The sequence below is a fragment of the Gobius niger genome (assembly GCF_951799975.1).
Source record: "Gobius niger genome assembly, chromosome: 23".
In the NCBI taxonomy this organism is placed as follows: Eukaryota; Metazoa; Chordata; class Actinopteri; order Gobiiformes; family Gobiidae; genus Gobius; species Gobius niger.
The window spans coordinates 12,617,249-12,635,775 of record NC_136874.1 but is presented as its reverse complement, the minus strand read 5'-3'; the positions used below and the strand labels follow the sequence as shown (position 1 = coordinate 12,635,775).

At 44.6% G+C, this 18,527-nt stretch overlaps 1 protein-coding gene across 4 annotated transcripts in view; it reads left to right on the top strand.

Annotated features, from left to right (window-relative positions):
* The window catches only part of LOC306981805 (nck-associated protein 5-like), a 220,556-nt gene that overhangs the window by 181,493 nt on the left and 20,536 nt on the right, over positions 1-18,527 (top strand). For 3 of the 4 annotated variants that reach the window (XM_079581485.1, XM_079581486.1, XM_079581487.1), the window contains 4 exons: positions 274-3,677; positions 4,481-4,577; positions 8,292-8,379; positions 14,961-15,194. In XM_079581485.1, the coding sequence (XP_079437611.1) occupies positions 274-3,677; positions 4,481-4,577; positions 8,292-8,379; positions 14,961-15,194 (3,823 nt within the window). Of the gene's footprint in view, positions 1-273; positions 3,678-4,480; positions 4,578-8,291; positions 8,380-14,827; positions 15,195-18,527 lie in introns of those variants that run through there. The other variant, XM_079581488.1, reaches the window with a different exon arrangement.

Sequence of the window (18,527 nt, the reverse complement as noted above, 5' to 3'; positions counted from 1 at the left end):
TGCTGTATATGGAAGTTGCCATAGTAGCAGGCTTTGCATATTTTCTCCCTTTAAGAACTGATTATCATAACTCATTAGCACTTGTGACAGCCTGCTATTATGAGATGACACTCATGAGATTATGCTGTAGTGTAAATTATAAATTACATACAGTGATGCTGACTGTTTTCGAGAATGTAGCTGAAAATAATCTTCATTATATAAATCGTTCTCAGATGCAGTACAGTACAGCACAGCTTCAAATGAAGAAATGTCTGTCTTTTCTTCCAACAGTCTTCGCTGACCTGGGAAAAGAGATTAAGCCTGGGCTCCTCCGCTCCCGGCAGCATCCATCACCCTGTGGAGGAGCAAGTCCCCACCCGGCGGAAGGAGTGCCGCATCCTCGAGGGCCTCCGCAAGCTCCAGCGGAGGAAGCACCGGAGCGCCTCTGCCTCGCGAGTCTCCACATCCTGCAAGGACAAGGACTGCATGAACTCCAACGAGGGCATCTACTCCCTGGGCTTCAAGGGCGCCGCCAAAGGGGTGTCCAAGGCGGGCCATGTTAGCAGGGCGACCGGAAGCAAACGGTTCTCCTACGATTCCGATGACGCGGATGACGAACTGGTCAATTCGAACCGTAGCGATAACATTCCCACCAAAGACGGTTGGTTTCACTGTAAGAAGTCCCATAGCATTTCGGAGAGCTTGTGTAGCTGGGAGGGGCTGCAGGACAATGCACCTTCTGGTAACGGTAGCTCCGACCCCATTCCCGCCAAAAACCCTCCTGGTTACGATTCAAAGGATCGGCCGGAAAAGCTTTTGAGTTTTATTAACAGTTTTCTACCAGAAGGGGGGCGGAAATCGGCTTTCTCAAAACCCTGCAAGTTGCGCGTAGACCCGCCGGATCCCGAGTGTCGAAATCGGCTCTCGGATATGGACGATAGCGAGGAACTTATTTCTGAATCTAGTGATATTCAATTGCCCTTCCACCCACAAGTCGTAGACAGAGAACCCAAACGATTGTCGAGGGATTCGGCGAAGTTCCTTCAGCACTTGAAAAAGGACCAAGGTCGCACCCAGTCCGCGGACGGGCGACCAAGTGCTTTTAGCCTCATCAAGGATCTCAAAGTAGCAAAGCAATGTACGCAGTCAGAGGAAAGTATCTTGGCAATATTTGACGCGGAAGGAGAACCAATCGAACTCTGTGCTCAAAAGTGCTTAGGCGCAAATATTAGGCTACGACATGAAGCTACAAGAGTGCTTCCCGATTATTCAGAATTGATACCTCAAGAACGGCCAACACGGCAAAAATCTTCAAGGAACTACACGGTTTTGGAATCGCCAGAGAGACCTTCGGAATTTCAAAGCAGGCTGAGAAAACCGGGCAATAGCAGGGAGGCTAGCGAGGAGAGGTTATCCCTACAAGTGACGCCGCAAAGGAAGCTGATTAAGCCTCCGAGTAGCAGGGTTAGTAAAGGACATTCCATACCCCCCATGAACGAGCCGGCTGGGGCAAAGACCAGCGGCTTGAAGATACCTGGACGCAGCAAACCCTCAGCTTCGCCTTTGAGAGCGTCCAAGGGCTCCACTACTGAACCGATCGCAAACTCAGGACCCCCCGCTCAGGACAAATCTCCTTTGTCTCCCACTGTCAAAGTCCCGCGCTACGTCAAATCCCAAGGAACCAACTGCACCCAGAGCCCCAAGTCCTTAAAGCTGACAAGCAGGGTTGAATGGACTAAAGGTTGTAGCCCGAGCTCACCCCACTTACCGCGGCGGCATCTGGACTTTCCTGACAACGGGGAACAGCCAACGAGCGATAAACACTGTGAAACTAGCAAAAGCAAACTCAGGTCCCCATCCCCGCCCCCACCCCCGGGCCGAACCACCTCCTTACTGGTCAGACCAAATTACGAGAACTCACCTCAAGCACATAAATCCACTACTGTGAGAGGCCCGCCGCCGAGTTACAACCAAGCCAATATGCAAGCCACCCTTCCCATAAAGGACAAGGAGTGTTCGGACTTCGACGCCGGCTATGGGACTGCACTTGCACCTCAGAAACTGGTGGACCGGACCAGTCAGCACCTTCAAAAGTCACCCGCTGTGACGCAAACAAAAGGCACTTCCAAGCGCTTGACGAAAGACTACCTCCCTTCCTCGAACTCAGGGTGCACTCCCGAACCCGAATCGAAACCTTCCAAGAATGTCCCTCCCCCTTATAGCGCCCTTAGAGGTTCCTCCTTCCAAAATTTGATCGCAGCTAAGCGCGGGTCTTCCCAAGAACACCAAATAGTCCAAAAGGCATCTGTCAGCTTACCGGTGTCCCTTCAGGACTCCCCGCCAGCTAAAACAGAGGCGCCAAAAGCTGTCGTAAGCCCGCCCAGCTCAGTCGTGACCTCACCCAAGTCTCGAATTCCAATGGGGTTCAAAGCGTTCTTGAAATCTCCGCCAAGTCATAAAAGTAGCACCTCGATTCCGGGCAAACTAGAGAAGGATCATATCAATTCTGTCTCTAAAGACACAGTGACTACTAATGCTTCGAGTCAATGTGATAGCACGCAGCAAGTATTGGATATTTCTCCAGCTAGCACGGCTATCGCGGAAGCCAATTTTGAAGAACTGGAAGAGGACGGACAGCTAGAAGAAGGGTGCGGGAGACGGGGCAGTCAGCTATTCTCAAGGTCCATATCGGTTACGACCAAGCCCCATTTGAAGCCGGCTTTAGGGATGACAGGCGCAAAAGCACGTAGCCAGAGTTTTAGCACCCACTACATGGACAAACCTAGCATAAACACAACCGACGTCCCTGGCAGAATCCGAACTCAAATCATCACCAACTCAGGAGAGAGGGGGAGCTCGCTGTCGAGGCAGAGTTCTTTGGAGGTCCCGCACGTGGAAAGCCCTATCCATTCACCGAGAAGCAGAGTCAGTCACTATGGCGGTATGACCGGGTCGAGCAGCCACAACATCCTCCCCGAACGAACTTTCAAATGTGGTTCCAAAGGTGAGGATTCCTGTCAGGGAGAGGGAGTAACGTCACCATCGCATAAGGAGGCGCGAAGTTTGCCGATTAGCGATCGAACAACCAATATTCATAAACCTTCAAAAGTCGCTTCACATCCACAGTTCCAACCGCCTTCATACAATTCAGACAGCCCATTGCGGGATACAGTGGGAGTTGGGTCCAGCAATAATGAACCAGATTTTATCCGAGAAATGGATTTGACGAGACCACTAGACGTTGAAGAAAAGAAAGTAAGCCCTACAGCATGCACCATCGAAGAGAGGGTCATGATGGGAATTGAGGAGAACCTCCAGAAATGTCAAGAGCAAGAAAAAGTCGCCGCGAACGAGGGCAAAAAGACCGGCCCGTCTCTTGCAAACTGGTTCGGCCTTCGCAAGAGCAAGCTGCCCGCTCTGAGCGGCAGCAAGAAAGCAGACTCCCCCAAGGGAAAGGAGGAAAAGAAAGAGCTCAAGATCGGATCGGTGCTGGGAGGCAAGCAGCTGAAGTCAGACAAGAAAAAGGAGAAGAAGAAAAGTGATAGCCAGCAAGAGGACTCCACGACGAATCTGGCAGAGGTGAACAACAAGCTAAGCACCATCATGGACCACTGCAATAACCAGATGGGTCAGATTGCAAACCAGATCCAGTGCACCATTGGGAAAGAGCAGTTCGTCAAGGAGATTCTGGGCAGGTGGGTGCTGCTCTCCCTTTGTGTGGATGATGTGTGGAAGAAGTGGTAGAAAAATGTGTTCATCATAATATTGTACATTTCATATTGTGGGCAAATGACTATTCAAAGTTTTTTTATGGATAGGTTTTTTTTATTTGGTTAATATAATTTTATAATTGCGACGATTATGGCTGCTACTAAACTTCACAAAAAGACAAAGACAAGATGTACCTTCATTAGACTAATAGACAACCTCTGCAAAACATAAGTGCCTACTCACTTAATGACTCAACAATTGAACACTTGCTTACTTGCAAAACAAAAGAACTTACTAACAATCCACCCAACATTTATTTATTATCAAAGACACGCTGCGAAACAGTTTGTCCAATAAACAGAACACAACACTTTAGAAATGCTCAAAGCCTTAATTCTAGTCTTTATGCATTCACTCAAAACCAGTGCTTCTCTAAAACTCGGTCTGCAGCCTTGCATCCAGTATAATTGATTAGCGGCTCCTCATTAGTACTTGTCAGAAAGGCTCTTTTTTCCACCGAATTGTTTGTCCGACTAAATAAACATGAAGCATTGTTGCATTAAGCCTGCACGTCCCGATAACATGACAAACGGCATCTGTCCGCCTGAGCTATGGGATCTCTTCACTGCGCAAGAAACTGGAGCCCGACGTATTTATTGACTTTAAATTGCTGCCTATCTTTGGAGCATTACTGAAAAATCAAGGGGCGCTATCAGCCGCCTCCTTTCGCGATAAAAGGGGAATTGAGTTGACCAGACGGACTGATCAAATCTGCGTTTGCTCACAGGACGGCGGTGAAGGGCAGTTCCGTGGCGGCACCGCATGGGATTTCAACGCCCAAGAAACAAGCCGAGATGGAGGCCGAGATATGCCATGACAGTTCGGTAAGTAAGAGTGTCAAAAGGTGACCCATAGTTTTACTAAATGAATTATAAGTAGAGGAGGTACCAAAAAAGTCTGCACATAGTTTATATTATACTGCTTTCTATTTGTTTAATAATATATCCAATACTGTGTGCTGAATTCTAGAAATGCCCACCCCTTTTTTCTTTCTTTCGTTTTTGACATTGCAGTCATTATTTTTCCAGCAAGAAATCCTCTTTTATTATTACTTTGAAGTCTATAAATCCTTCAGTATATTACCAAGTAAACATGGTAAGTGTACTTGTGGCTTGTAGGCGAGATTCCCATAGGTCCTGTACAGTAAACACGTCCACTCCAAACGCCTCTTCCACATCAATCCTCCCTGAAGCCTTGTTATTGATTGTGCTGTGCCTACGATGCGGCGCCTACCCTTTTTCTCCCATCATGTGCCCTCGCCGCTAACGTCGATTCAACTGCTATATCTCAACAAGTACATCGCAGCGTGGCAGCTCGCCGATTTATGTAGCGTATATTAGCAGCCTGTCTGGAAAACAAATCTTTGAAAAGACATGAAAAACAGGAAAACTGATAGTGGCTTCTGAATGTATACGGCTTAAGATATGAGCTGTCGTCTATTGTTGGTAGTAGATAGGAAATATCCGCTTGTGTCGTCACAATAAGCGCTTTTACTTTGTGTGTATAGTTGATTTGAGTTGTAAATTCCCATTGACTGCAAATATTTTTACATTTAAAAACATGAGGAGTAGCAATACAGAATAGGAAACATTCACATACTTTCCATCTCTGCCATGGCATTAGCACTATCTTATTTTTGTTCTAAATTTAAAATGGCTATACCTATTTTCATGCATGCAATATGTAATATTCAGCTGCCTTGCAGTACATGCAGTGGGGAAAAAAGTATTTGGCCGAAATCCAATAGAAAGTCTATGGGAAACTCACCTAATACTTTTTTTCCCCATTGTATTGTGTTTGTAAATATTTGTGGGGGGAAAGGAGACCAATGTATTCATAAACCTGGAAGTAGCACTGACGCTAACAGCAATTAGCCTGGTGGAGGCTAAACATTAAGCTCACTTTGCTTCCCGAAAGGAGTGAAACGAGCTTGTTATCTCATCTCTGTCAAGAATTGGGATGTTAGGAAATACATTCTGACCAAAATATAGTAATGGGAATAATTAGCTTTTATTTTTGAAAAGCTAATGGAAACTTCTAAACTGCTTAAAGCAGTACCAAGTAACTTGTTTACCTTAATAAATCGGTAGTCTCTCTAGGGGTAATACAAGTGTTAAAGGGATGATTGGGGGGGGTCTTTCATCTCCCCCTGTTGTTTCTGGCGAGAAAACCACAATTGCAACTTCGCTGCCTACGGGTCGGAGTCACCAATACACACAAATAGAACCACAAAGAAGAAGCTAACAGGCTAACGGGCCAAGTTTGAGTAAAAAAATATCTCCATTGTGTAATTGGATGTACAATATCCCTCTCCCTGTCTTTTCTGTCAGTGTAGTATTTACTCTTACGGACAATTAATGAGTAAAAAAACGCAACATGCTACGACACCTGCAGTTGCGTTTATGGCCTCTCGGGGTGTAGGTTACTTAGTACTGCTTTAACAAACCAAAAGTAAACAAATGCACTCCGACATATTTCTATAGGCTAAAACAACTAAATAACTCAGAATCTGTATGAAAAACAATAGATAGAACTCACAAGTAAAAACAAAAAAACACTAAGTCATGTAGCGTATTTGTTACGATAGTGGTCAATCCAGCATGTAACGCTCTGACAGGTATTTGTAACATGCGCGCTTTCCGACGGCACGACCTTGTGAGCACATTTCAAGTATAGGCGCGCGTAATGGTGTCTAAATGACCAAAGGAGCGCACATAATGGTGGACACTTAATCCAAGCGCGATGGCGGCTGATAGCACGGAGCGGGGCCTTATCGCGGCCGCTCAATTTGACAACGCCGACATTTAATACTCCCCCTCCGTCCCCAAAGAAATGCAACAAAAGACTATGCGCCGGGTGACCTACGAGCGACTCGAGCCCTAGTACTTTATTATCACACAACCCAATTAATGTAAAGCAGGCAATTACAGCCCAACAATGAGACATGTAGGTTGGGACAAATGGGGACGATGATGAGGGAAAATAGGCGTTGGGAGTCGGTTAAGCTAAAGCTCTGGAGGTGGGTTCCCAAATGGTGGGCGGGGAGCGGAAAAGGGGACGCCAGAAGGTTAAACGGAGTTGAATTTCATAATGGACTTGAATATCCTGCAAAGATGGTGACGCTCTGACATAGAGATGGAAAAACGTTCACATTTTTCTGATTTTCGAGACGAGGTGACGAGAGATCCCAGTTCAAGCTCTTTTTGCAAGTCATTCCAAGAAAGACCGCAGTGCTGAAAGCTGCGTTTCCCCATGAAGCGCCAAGCCACGTTGAAAAGTCCCAGATTCGAGGAGAAGAGAGTGAGGAGGTCTCTGAGGAATCCCCAGAACTTTCCCCAGCACTGCTTTGCAAATGAACTTGTGCCAGCGCTGTTTTCTGCGATTCAAAATGGCTTATCGATTTTATAACTAGCCTTTTTGGAGAAGTTTCTGTTTCTGCATGGAAGATCAGGGAACGATCTTTCGTGAAATGCTCATAATGTATACGTTTTCGTCAGTCCCAAGCTTAAAGCGATAGTCTGTAAGTTTGCAAAGTGAGGAGAGATAGAGTGAACTTCGAAAGTATACAATCAAATCCCTCCCCTCTTTAAGCCCTTCTAAGTTTACAAAATGGGGAGAGCAGGAACAGAACTTGCCAAAGTAAACGATCAAGCTCCTCCCCCTCCCTCCTGATTGGACCTGACAGGCTGGTTCACTGGAAAAGCTCGCCTCATTGGTCAACGCGGGAGGATAGTAGACTCTGATTAGTTGCTGAGATCCGGGAAGGAGGGACATTCAAGAAATATGTATATATATTATTACTTTCTTTACATCAAAATGCAAGACCAGGTGGTTGACTTTGCACTTTTTCTAAAATTTGTAAAACTTCCATTTAGACTTCCAGACTGTCACTTTAACCTCCTAACTCCCACCAAATCTAAAGGTTTCTTCAAAACAGCGACAAAAAATGAGAAGAAAATGACGCAAAAAACAAAAAAGCGATAAAAAGTGACCAAAAAAGTGACAAAAACTCAACAAAATGTGACCAAAGAGCAGCAAAAAAGTAACAAAAGAGCAAAAAATGACAATAATCCAGCAAAAAAGAGGCAAAAATCCAGCAAAGAAAAGACAAAAATCCAGCAAAAAAAGACAAAAATCCAGCAAAAAAAGACAAAAATCCAGCAAAAAAAAAAGACAAAAATCCAGCAAAAAAAGTGACAAAAATCCAGCAAAAAAAAGACAAAAATCCAGCAAAAAAGTGACAAAAATCCAGCAAAAAAGTGAGAAAAATGCATTAAAAAAGTAGCAAAAGAGCCATAAAAAGTGACAAAAACACATATGGGAAATAAAAAGTGATGACAATGGCAAAGAGGAGATAATGCATTTGGTTTTGGCGGGTGGTAAGCAGGGATTTTCAGACTTCCAGGCAGATGAATAAACAGTCCAATGAATCAAGACAAGACTCATTGCTTTAAATCTCATTAAGAGCATAACATTTATTTAAAAACCTGCTAGTTAGTGTATTTGTTTGTTTATCTTTTCCATTTTCTATTCCTCAGATGCTGATCATGAGTCCGAAGCTCAACCCGAAAGCAGAGAACGAAGAGGGGCACATCCTGGACTCTTCCTGTCAGGACCACATGATCGGTAAGGCCTTATTAAATGTTGAAATGAGTATCAATATCCCAGGGCGAAGGTGGGTGGGTAACTGTAGCGCACATTCAGTATCGAGACGGCACATCAAACACCCACTTCATATCCAAAATCATCTCGCCCTCAAGGCTCTGCCCGCTTTGTCACAACTGCGTTTTACTTGCCTGAATAACTTCCAAACCTGTTTACGTTCGATCGAACCAGCGGCTGTCACTAAACATCACAGAGCCACGAGCGCGACAGAGCATCGCCTTGTGTGTGTGAGTGTTTTTTTTTCTTTCCTCTTACACTGCTGATTTTCTGATCTGACTGACAACTTCTCCGCGTCGCCGTTAGTCTGCGGGGGAATGAGCGTTGTCAGAGGAGTCAGGTGATTGATGCGCGATCGGGGTCATTTTCCCCCCACAAAGATGCACGGGGACGATTTGCGACCCAATTATGATTGTTTGTATGATGGATTTGATGGGTTTCGGACAGGCAGGGCGCCGCGGTGGTCTGGACGCAGCGGAGAGTTTAGTAAATAAGACCAGTCGCCCATGTCGGAACGACCTTTAGAGAATAAAAAGGAAAGACATGTTGGACGTGTACCAGCGAGGGGCCTTCTTTTTTCAATTGTAAGCTCAGTCACTTCCAGATTAACAGCGTGGCTTTTCAGATTCTGCTAAATATGCGCATCACCCATGGGTGCATGCGCTGCTCATGTCCTCGGCCGAGTGCCAAGACGACGCGTAAATCGTTTTTTATGGTGCAATCTCGCAGTCTCTTGGCCCTGTTCACTTGGATTTTGGGGTACAAAATCACAGTAGGTGAATGCAGACATACAAAACAAGACATTTTCAATAGCTCATTTGAACGTACTTGTTACTTACAACTACTGCTGTTAGGATACTGTGACACTGTGTTACTTTACTGATAACCAAAAATGTACAAAATAGTTCCGAGCATTTTCGTTATGATGCCAAGATTTCAAATTTTAGACAATGGCCGCTGGCTGCTCTGCTTTGCGACGACGACACTAGAGGCCGCCATTGCTGTAGTACCATCATAAAGCCGCTAGTCCCCCATTGGAATGCATTGGACTTCATACACGTGAAAAACAACTTAAGAGCCTGGTGCCTAATTTTCTAAAACTTTCTACAGCTAGATATTTCTCCTGTGATAACGCTGGGGTAGTTACAATTAAAGGCACCAGAATTTTTTCCCGAAATCTCACACTAATGAGGGTCGGACTGTTAGCATTGGAGCAGCGCTAACTACACGTCTCAAGTGAAGATCCCGCCCTTTTGCCCTTTTTAGGAACATGCTTCGTCAGAGCTGGGGAGGGGGTGGATGGTTTTAGACAACTTACCCCTGAACTAGAAGATCTCGGTTCAAATCAAGCCTTTGATATGAAATATTATTTCTCTATTCACCTTCTTCAGAAACTCGCAGCGTGCGGCGCCATATTATGTTCATGGCCAGACGGCAGGTCTAACTTAAGCTCACAATGGCTTTGATTTATCATATTGATGTAACGTGACATTTCCGACATACCGCTGTGTAAATATAATGTTCGGCTTCGGTTCTTCACAGATCCTCGCAAACCATCAATGCAGACTCACAACAGAAAGGACACAAAATAACTGCTAACTCATTATGCTAGCTCAATTTTTCACCCTCTCTCAATTAGTGCTAGGGTGAGCTTTAATTGTTAAAACTCCAAAGCATATTCCACTAACTAGTGCATAAAAAGTGTGGAGTGAGAGACTGGGTGGGTCAGGGTTTGGAATTGGCCTGGACACGTTCTAAACAAGCTTTCACTTTCAGCCAACAGCATGCTAGCAAATCAACAGTGTCGTGAAGAACACACTTTGAGCGCAGAACTGGCCAGAAAGGGTCTGACTTCAGTTTCGCGTTCCCTTTATGAAGCAATCAAATCCAGGAAATAGCGATCAGAGCGCTTGAACAGGAGAAGAAGAAAACAACCAAAGCTAGCAGGATGATGCTACATTTGCTATCTTCATACTCATGTTTCTCTTTCTCCCCGTGCGCCCATCTCTTTCCAAATCCAATCTCTAAGACTTCATGTCCGACCCGTGCGCCGTTCCGCTGCCGGAGTATCCCTCAAACAAAGTTACCCATCATTCAACACTGCGTAAAACCAATTCTCGCGCAGTGCAGCTATGAAGCCGGCGTATATATATATTTTTCCCCCTTACATAGCCCGCAGCTTGTACACAGTGATAGAGAGCTCACGGAAAACTAGATTAGGTCCTGCTGTTTTTGCCTCTGGCGCAAATTACCATCGACCTTGTTATAGTTGGGAGCATTTTCAACTGCCAGCCCCGACATTCAATTATATAACCGCTAATGTATGGCCCTATTCCGGTCACTGCCAGGGAGAAGTTTTTGCGCTCGGGGGCTAACTTTGATATGCTAGCAGGTCTGGGGTAACATGCTAAGACATCTGTTCGGCACTTGGGGATGTTGTGAGGGAGGGATTTCACGCGTTCACGGGGCAGTTCGTCGCTCGCCGTCATTGAGAGAAGAAGAAAATGTGAAATAAAGTAAAATAGTGGGTTTCTGATCAGTTTAAACAGTGATTTGTGCATGTATAACACATCTTGATCTCTGTCTTACACACAACGGCTGCACAGTTTAACAAAAAGGGGATGTTGGTTTTCTGAAAGTTATAACTTAACTTGAAGGGGCTAGATGCAAGTTGGCCATTTTATGCTCACTACTGCCACCTCAGGTCATACATGTAACTGCATCTTCTATATTAAGCTCGTGCATGAAGAAGAAAATACATAATTTTAACATTTTTAAACTCTGTACTGTGGTTCTATGGTTCTACACCTGATTTTTCTTTTTCTTACAACAATAAAAGATGGAGCGTGTGAAGTCCCAACTCTTCACAGGGACGGGTTTATGAACATGTTTCACAACTTCCTGTGTCACAGTAATGCTAACAAAAACTAGCCTAGCAAGCTCAAAATCACTAAAAACGCTTAATAATTACATGGACATGGTCTTTTTTTACAAACCACTGCACACACTGAAAAGGCATTCAAACAAATGTGCTAGTACGTAAAAGACTACGTACAAAGCTAACAAATCCTTGTTAGCTTTGAGATATTTATATTGAGATATTTAAGATATTGGATCTGAAGAAACCTGGCTTAATAGACTGTAAATTAACCTCTTAACTCCCACCTGAACGGATCCCATTTTCTACAGTTTGGTTTTACCCTAATCAAAAAGCTTCTTGGGAAAAAAGCACCAAAAATTCAACAAAAATGTGACAAAAATTCAACAAAAATGTGACAAAAATTCAACAAAAATGTGACAAAAATTCAACAAAAATGTGACAAAAACTCAACTCAAATCAGGAAAATTATGACCATAACTTATGTTAATAATATACAGTATTGTGCTGCCCTATACTTTGCAAAATCATACAGAAATAGAATGATATTGAACACAGCAAATGATCAAGATCCTGAGCTACACCAGGAACAGACCACTTTCCAGCGGCATCTTGGCATTGATTTCTTGCCTAATATGTCTGCCATTGTAGCAGCTGCCGTGCGGTGCTTCGGACGCCACGCTAGGCTCGTTCTGTTTACCTTCAGCTTGTTTAAAAAAAAATCTTTCTGAATCTCAGCTATGTGCTTCGGAGTCCTGCCGAGGAGACGCGTTACAGTTTAGACACCGGCTCCGCCACATCGATCCGTCTCTCCCTCTCCAAAACAGTCAAATCACAAATAACCACCAGAGTTTCTAATGTACACCTGGGCTTAGTGACTATTTTGGAGTGAGTGGAATGACGAAATACAAATGGAAACCAAAGACTTTCAGTTGGAGTTGTATTTTGAGTAGGGCTGTCAAAGTGAATGCTTTAACTCACGATCAATCCACGAATAATTAATGCATTAATCACGGATTAATTGTTTCCTCCACAGTACTGCATCCTCCTGTAGACAGAGCAGCTCATCTCCTCAGGAGCAGAGCTAATGTCATCACATAAACTACTTCAGTTGTTAATATGGATTTAATATAAAACAAATTACCCATGGACAGTAATTGGACTTCTCACATAGACTGATGAAAAAATTCTATTAATGAATGTGAACAAATATTTTAAATTGAGGCGTTTGTGTCGGCCCAGTATTAGTAATCAATGTTTTTATTTCATTTAACCGGGTTAGTCTTTTTAAGATATTTGATCTGAAGAAACCTCTTAATAGACTGTAAATTAACCTCTTAACTCCCACCTGAACGGATCCCCTTTTCTCCAGTTTGGCTTTACCCTAATCAAAAAGATTCTTGGGAAAAAAGCACCAAAGATGTGACAAAAATGTGACAAAAACTCAACCAAAGAGTGACAAAAAATTCTACAAAAATGTAGCAAAAACTCAACAAAAATGTGACAAAAATTCAACAAAAATGTGAAAAAAATGTGACAAAAATTCAACAAAAAGTGACACAACACAGCAACAACGCGAGGAAAAAGGTCAGTTTTGTGGATCTTAGCTTTCAAATGAGGTGTTACACAGCCAAAAGAGGACAGAATGCATTTGGTTTAGGCGGGTAGTAAGAGGTTAAGAATGGACTAATTGCGACCTACTTCTTCCTGAAACCATAAGGCTCCGGAAGTTCCTGGCACCTATGGACCCTCCATTTACATTTTCCTCTTTAAGTGATTATTGAACACAGCTCGTGAGATCCGTCCAGATCCACACAGAGGATCTAGACCAGGGTTCCCCAGCAGGCGGACCTGGGTCCAGATCCGGACCTCCAGAGGCTTTAGTCCGGACCCCAAACCCTTGTTATCCTCTCAATATTCTTAATTTCTATGGCTGAATTAAAAATGATCTTAACAAGCCCTTGAGATGGTGAAACAACTCATTCTAGACAGACGTTTTTGATGAGAGACATTTTTAAGAGCCTCTTTTATATCTCGTTTGTCCAAAGAAATGAACAAAACACTTCTATTTTACCCCAAAGTTGCATTAATTAGCGAACACTTCTCTAATCGCACTTACAAGGACTGAAATCTCCTTCCATCTGTTCCCCCGTGAACCAAACCCTTTCAGTCGGCAAACTTTGGAAGTCTTCGGCCGTCTGTTGCTGCTTACCCGGCTTCCATTACCTTCTGAAACGCCCCGCGCGCTCGCCCCGTGATGAACGCGAGCAAACAAATAGCGTCCTTGGTTTTTTCGAGGTTGTGTGTTTTGGAGGAGGATAAGTGGCGGCGGGGTAAGAATGTCACGCCGAGTTGTGTTTGGATTACAAGGGCCCGCGTCTGTCGCCCCGCCGCCTCTGCGCCAATTAGGACCGCTCGGCATCTACATGAGAATGAGAGTGTAGCGGGCATTCGGGGGATTTGTAAAAGTCGTAAAACGGGGGGTTGTGCCGTGGCAGAGTGGCTAACCCCAGTGAGGAGGACGAAGTAGAGCCACGCAGGACGTCGTTACGGACTGGCATTTGGTAATAATGGAGACAGATATCTTCACGCTTTCGTTTGACACCGGTGATATTTGTATAAGCTCTCAATCATTCGAGAAATTGTCCAGTGGAATAGCAGTTCTCAAAGTGAAAAGGTGACTAAGGATAAACAAGGACTGGGCGGGGCCATGGCAGTTCTGACTGATGAGAGGAGGAAGAGTTTTAAACCAGCTTAATTACCAAACTTTGGTCCGACGGGCAAGAGGAGAAATAAGTTCTGTAGCGTTTGATCACGAGATTTCTGAACAGTTTCTTCCTTAAAGGTGCATTATGCCACTTTTTATGCGGGAAAGAAAAGTTGATCAGAGCTCAAATTGCTGGTAAAGGATTGTGAAAAGACTGTCTTTGAAAATGTCTGAGCAGAACACCCACTTAGGTCATATACGATGCACTACACAGGCATTTGTGAAAATGGTGCTTTACTTCATCCAACATTTCCCATTACATTGATCTTTGGCGCGTTTGAATGAGCGTGTTTCATAAAGATTGCATTGCTGTGGGATGTAAACACTTATGTTTCTGTTTATAAAGGTCGTGTATCTTGAGGCTAAATGTTCATGTTCATTGGATTCAAAACAGTGCCACAAATATGAACCAACCTACATAATATTTATTTTTATTTCTATGTTAGCCTGTGGCCTCAAAGCAAGGGATCATCTGTCCACCACGCAGTCTTTAGAACTTCAGATTATTCAAACGCGTCTAAGCTAATCTCCATAGGAAACGAACAGGGCGTGAAGTACCGGCGCCCTCAACTTTCGATTAGCGGTTAGCGTAGCCACATTGTGCAACGAGCCAATTGGAAGGTCAAATATTTTACGAGGCGTTACCGTTCTTCTGAATATTGTCATCCAGCTGTGTTTGATTGAATACTGAATGGAAGTGGAGTGTAAAATCATCTAAAGGGAGTAATATCTCATTTCTTTCTTTCTTCTTGTGTTCCGTGTGTTAGACGCCCTCTTCACACACCACCCGTTCCGCTGCATGTGACCTCTCCCGGTTTACCCCCCTCTCCACACACGCCCCCGCCCCGCCTCGGCTCGCCCCCCGGTGTTCACTGCCCTCTCCCTCTCCCCCCTCTCCAGGCTCCTCGTGTCAGATGAGGACCCTGGACAGCGGCATCGGCACCTTCCCCCTGCCCAAGTCCGAGTCGTGCGGCCCGGTGGTGGTGGCCGCGGCCGCCTCCGACCCCGGGTCCTCCTGCTCGTCGTCGCAGCCCGATGACGTCACGGTCTCGGGCCCACCCCCTCCCCGTCTGGGCCACTCCCTCTCCGACTCGGCGGTGACCCAGAGCAGGCTGCCCAAGCTCTCCACCGGAGGTAAGCAGTGTTTTACGTTGTTCATAATATGAGTGATGCTTATCTACTAAAAAGAAAATCAAGGCCTAGTGGTTAAGGTTGCAGTACATATGCTGAAAGCAAGGTGTCACGAGTTCGAAAACTGACTTCACAATTCACCCCTTTACTCCCTGATCTGTATCTTTACAAACAAAAAGTATCAACCACATTTACAAAGTTACACAGCTTTTTTGTAAATGACAGGAAAATGAAATATTTCTTTCTGCAGATGGTGATATAATTGTCATAATCCCTCACGAAAGTATGGCTTCAATTATAGCTGTTTTACAGAAGCTGGAGTGAAGAACACTTTGTACTTCTGACAACGGCTTTTCCGTTTGGCTAAATTCAAACTTCTCTCTCTATCAGCTGTCAGCAATTAAAGCAAGGTGTCACAAGCTTCAAATTCATTCACTCGGTTGGATTGGTTATTTATTTTCTTTCCAAAACCTGTTATAAAGGAAACTACAAAAGATGCATGTGTGTGCGTGGCTAAAACTAAATGTGTACAATTTAGCAGCGATGGCACTTTTTATGCCAAAGGAAAGCTTGATATTTGTGCATAATTTACATTTTTGCACCTCAAAGGCAGTATAGTGGTTAGCATGGCGCCTTTACTTTCTATTACAGTGGCTCCTACAACACTCCATGATCAATTGTTTAGTAGGTTTTCTGGTGAGAGGGTCCATTAGCAATGAAAATCTTCCGAGAAATTTATCCTGGAGCGTCATAGAGCCCTCTGTAATGGAAAGTAAAGGTGTTACACTAACCACTAATACTGGGTCACTTAAAGGTAGAAAAATATCAAGTGTTTTTTTATTAAAAGTGCCATAGTTCACCTTTGAAAAACAAAATGGCAGCAGTTTTGCATTGCCTTTCTTTATTCCATAAAACATTGACATGTGCAGCCAATGCAATGAGTGAGGAACACGCTTCTGTATGGTCCTTATGGCGGGGAGCTGACATTGCTGTAATACCGCCCCCTGGTGGCCAGGGGCGACTCCAAGAGACACTTCCGAGTATTGATCCTAACGGGACTTAAAATGTCCGAAGAATGGCTTAAAAGCCTGGCTTTCAGCCTGACATTTGGAAGCATTTTCAGTGCATTGACTGGCTCCAGAGCCTGTCAATCAAGCTCTGGAGCTCTGTGGGGGCACCGCCCGCCTCTCGAGTGCAGGGCTTCCCCCCTTTTTGCTCTTTTAAGGAACAGGCTGCGTAGGAGGAGATAGAGCAGCCATTACATTTTACACAGGATTCGGGAACCTTTTTTAATGAATGGGGCTGAATGGGACTCGCTCATCTTTATTATATTATATCTATGAGCCAATGCAGGTCAGTGGTGATTGTTCAAAATGTATAGAGCAAATATCCACTATAAAACCCCTTCAGCAGTTGCCAAAGGAGGAGCCTCTATCTTTAGAAACAATCATATTCTTTAGAACCAGGCTTTAAATTCCATGTTATGCCGCATTTTCTGGAGCCATGCTTTGCCACTAGGGGGTGGTATTGCAACAATGTCAGCACCTTTTAACCACGCCTGCTAAAAGTTTCCCTGCTAAGTGTTTAGGAAGTAAATATTGCTCCTGTAGGCCCTCCAGTGAGTGCAGTACAAGGCTGTCTGAGTCGTGATTACCCTCCGCGACTCTCCTTTGAATCCCTCGCTCCATATTGATGCTAGCGTTGTTTACGTTTGCACTTTTGCATTTTGATATATCTTAATGCCCTCCAATGCTAACAATACATTTCATAATAAACCCCTCAAAAACAAATGCGCCGCTCTCTGTAAAAGCTACTTCTAACATTAAAATGGCAGCGCGCCCGGGCCTGAAAGCCTCCGCGGCGGCTTGTTCTACCTTTAAGTGAAATATTGGTTGTCGGCGGCAACAGCTCTCCGAAGTGCGGGGGCTATTACGGGGCGTGCGGGGGGGAGTTATTAGCCGGCTGATGAGGAGAAATGAAGAGGCTAATTCGGAGGCTAATGCATCAAAAGTGACAGGTTTGAGATGACGGATGGATGATGGAGGTAGAGAAACACAAAGGCCCGCGGGAACGCTAACGCCATTTCACACGGCTCTCCGGAGAGGAGGAAAGTCAAGAAAAAATGTCAAAGTTTGGAAGTTTGGAGAAGAATGCTAAAGATAAGTGAGGCGCCATGACAAGTTTATTTGATGGATAAGCTGAGGTGCTTCGACTCCAGCAGGTAGGGATGGATTTGTTTAGTGACAATATACTGTCTACCATGATCTTAAGAGGCTGGCGGTGGTGAAGAGGCAGGCGTAACCTTTTCACCATTTCAGGAAACACTGTCGGGATGACGAAATTTCAAAAGTCTCAGGCTCACAATAAGCTGCATACATGTTCCACTGATTTAATGTTTCTCAACAGAACTCAAACACAAAGCAAAAGCAGCATTAGATGAGAAAGCTTTATTAGCATGCATAAATATAGACCCCAGCAGAAGACATATGGATGATCATATGCATGAGCAGGTTAGATGAGTGTTTGGGATGTCTTTCCCTGGAGCCTGAACACTGGTGGTGGAATGGGAGGCTGGAGAAGGATGAGCGACGGGAGGATCCATGCTGGGCCGAGGGGGTGACGGGGCGGAGGTGGGTTACAGCACAGCTGGTAGAAGCGGACGAGGCCATGAAGATTGGCTGCGATTCTGATTGACCTACAACACCACATTTTCTAGCTTTGTACTTTTAACCCCAACTGAGTGCATTCAAAAACAAATAAGTTCTCTAAAAATCCCCCCTGAAGAGAACATGTCAACAAAATGGCACAGCAGTTAGCGCTCTCGCTTCACCGCTAGAAGGTCCAGGTTCAATTCCCACCTGGAAGGGGCCTTTCTGTGTGGAGTTTGCATGTTCTCCCCGTGTCTCCGGGTACTAAAAACATGTACAATAGGCCAGGATGAATGGTGTGTGAGAGTGAATGTATGGTGGTGGTCAGAGGGACGTTGGCACAGACATGTGCAGCGCTTCTGTCAGTCTCCCCCAGGGGAAACTGAAGCTCCAAACGTAGCTTAGAACCACCGAGTATGGAGTGAATGTACAATACGAGCGATCGCTGTTATTGTTTACTTCCGCAATTTTCACCGGATGTTTGGTAGGCAGCTGATGCATACAGGCCTCTATCTCGGTTTTATAAAATGATAGATCTGTTACAACGCAAGAGAAGCAATGCCCTGTTTATGGACATTGTTTTTGCTTATTATAGGATTTTAATAAAATGTTTATCAAATATGAAAATGTAAAATGCCTACCACGGCCAACGGATGTGACGACATCGCGATCGCTCGTATTGTCTCAG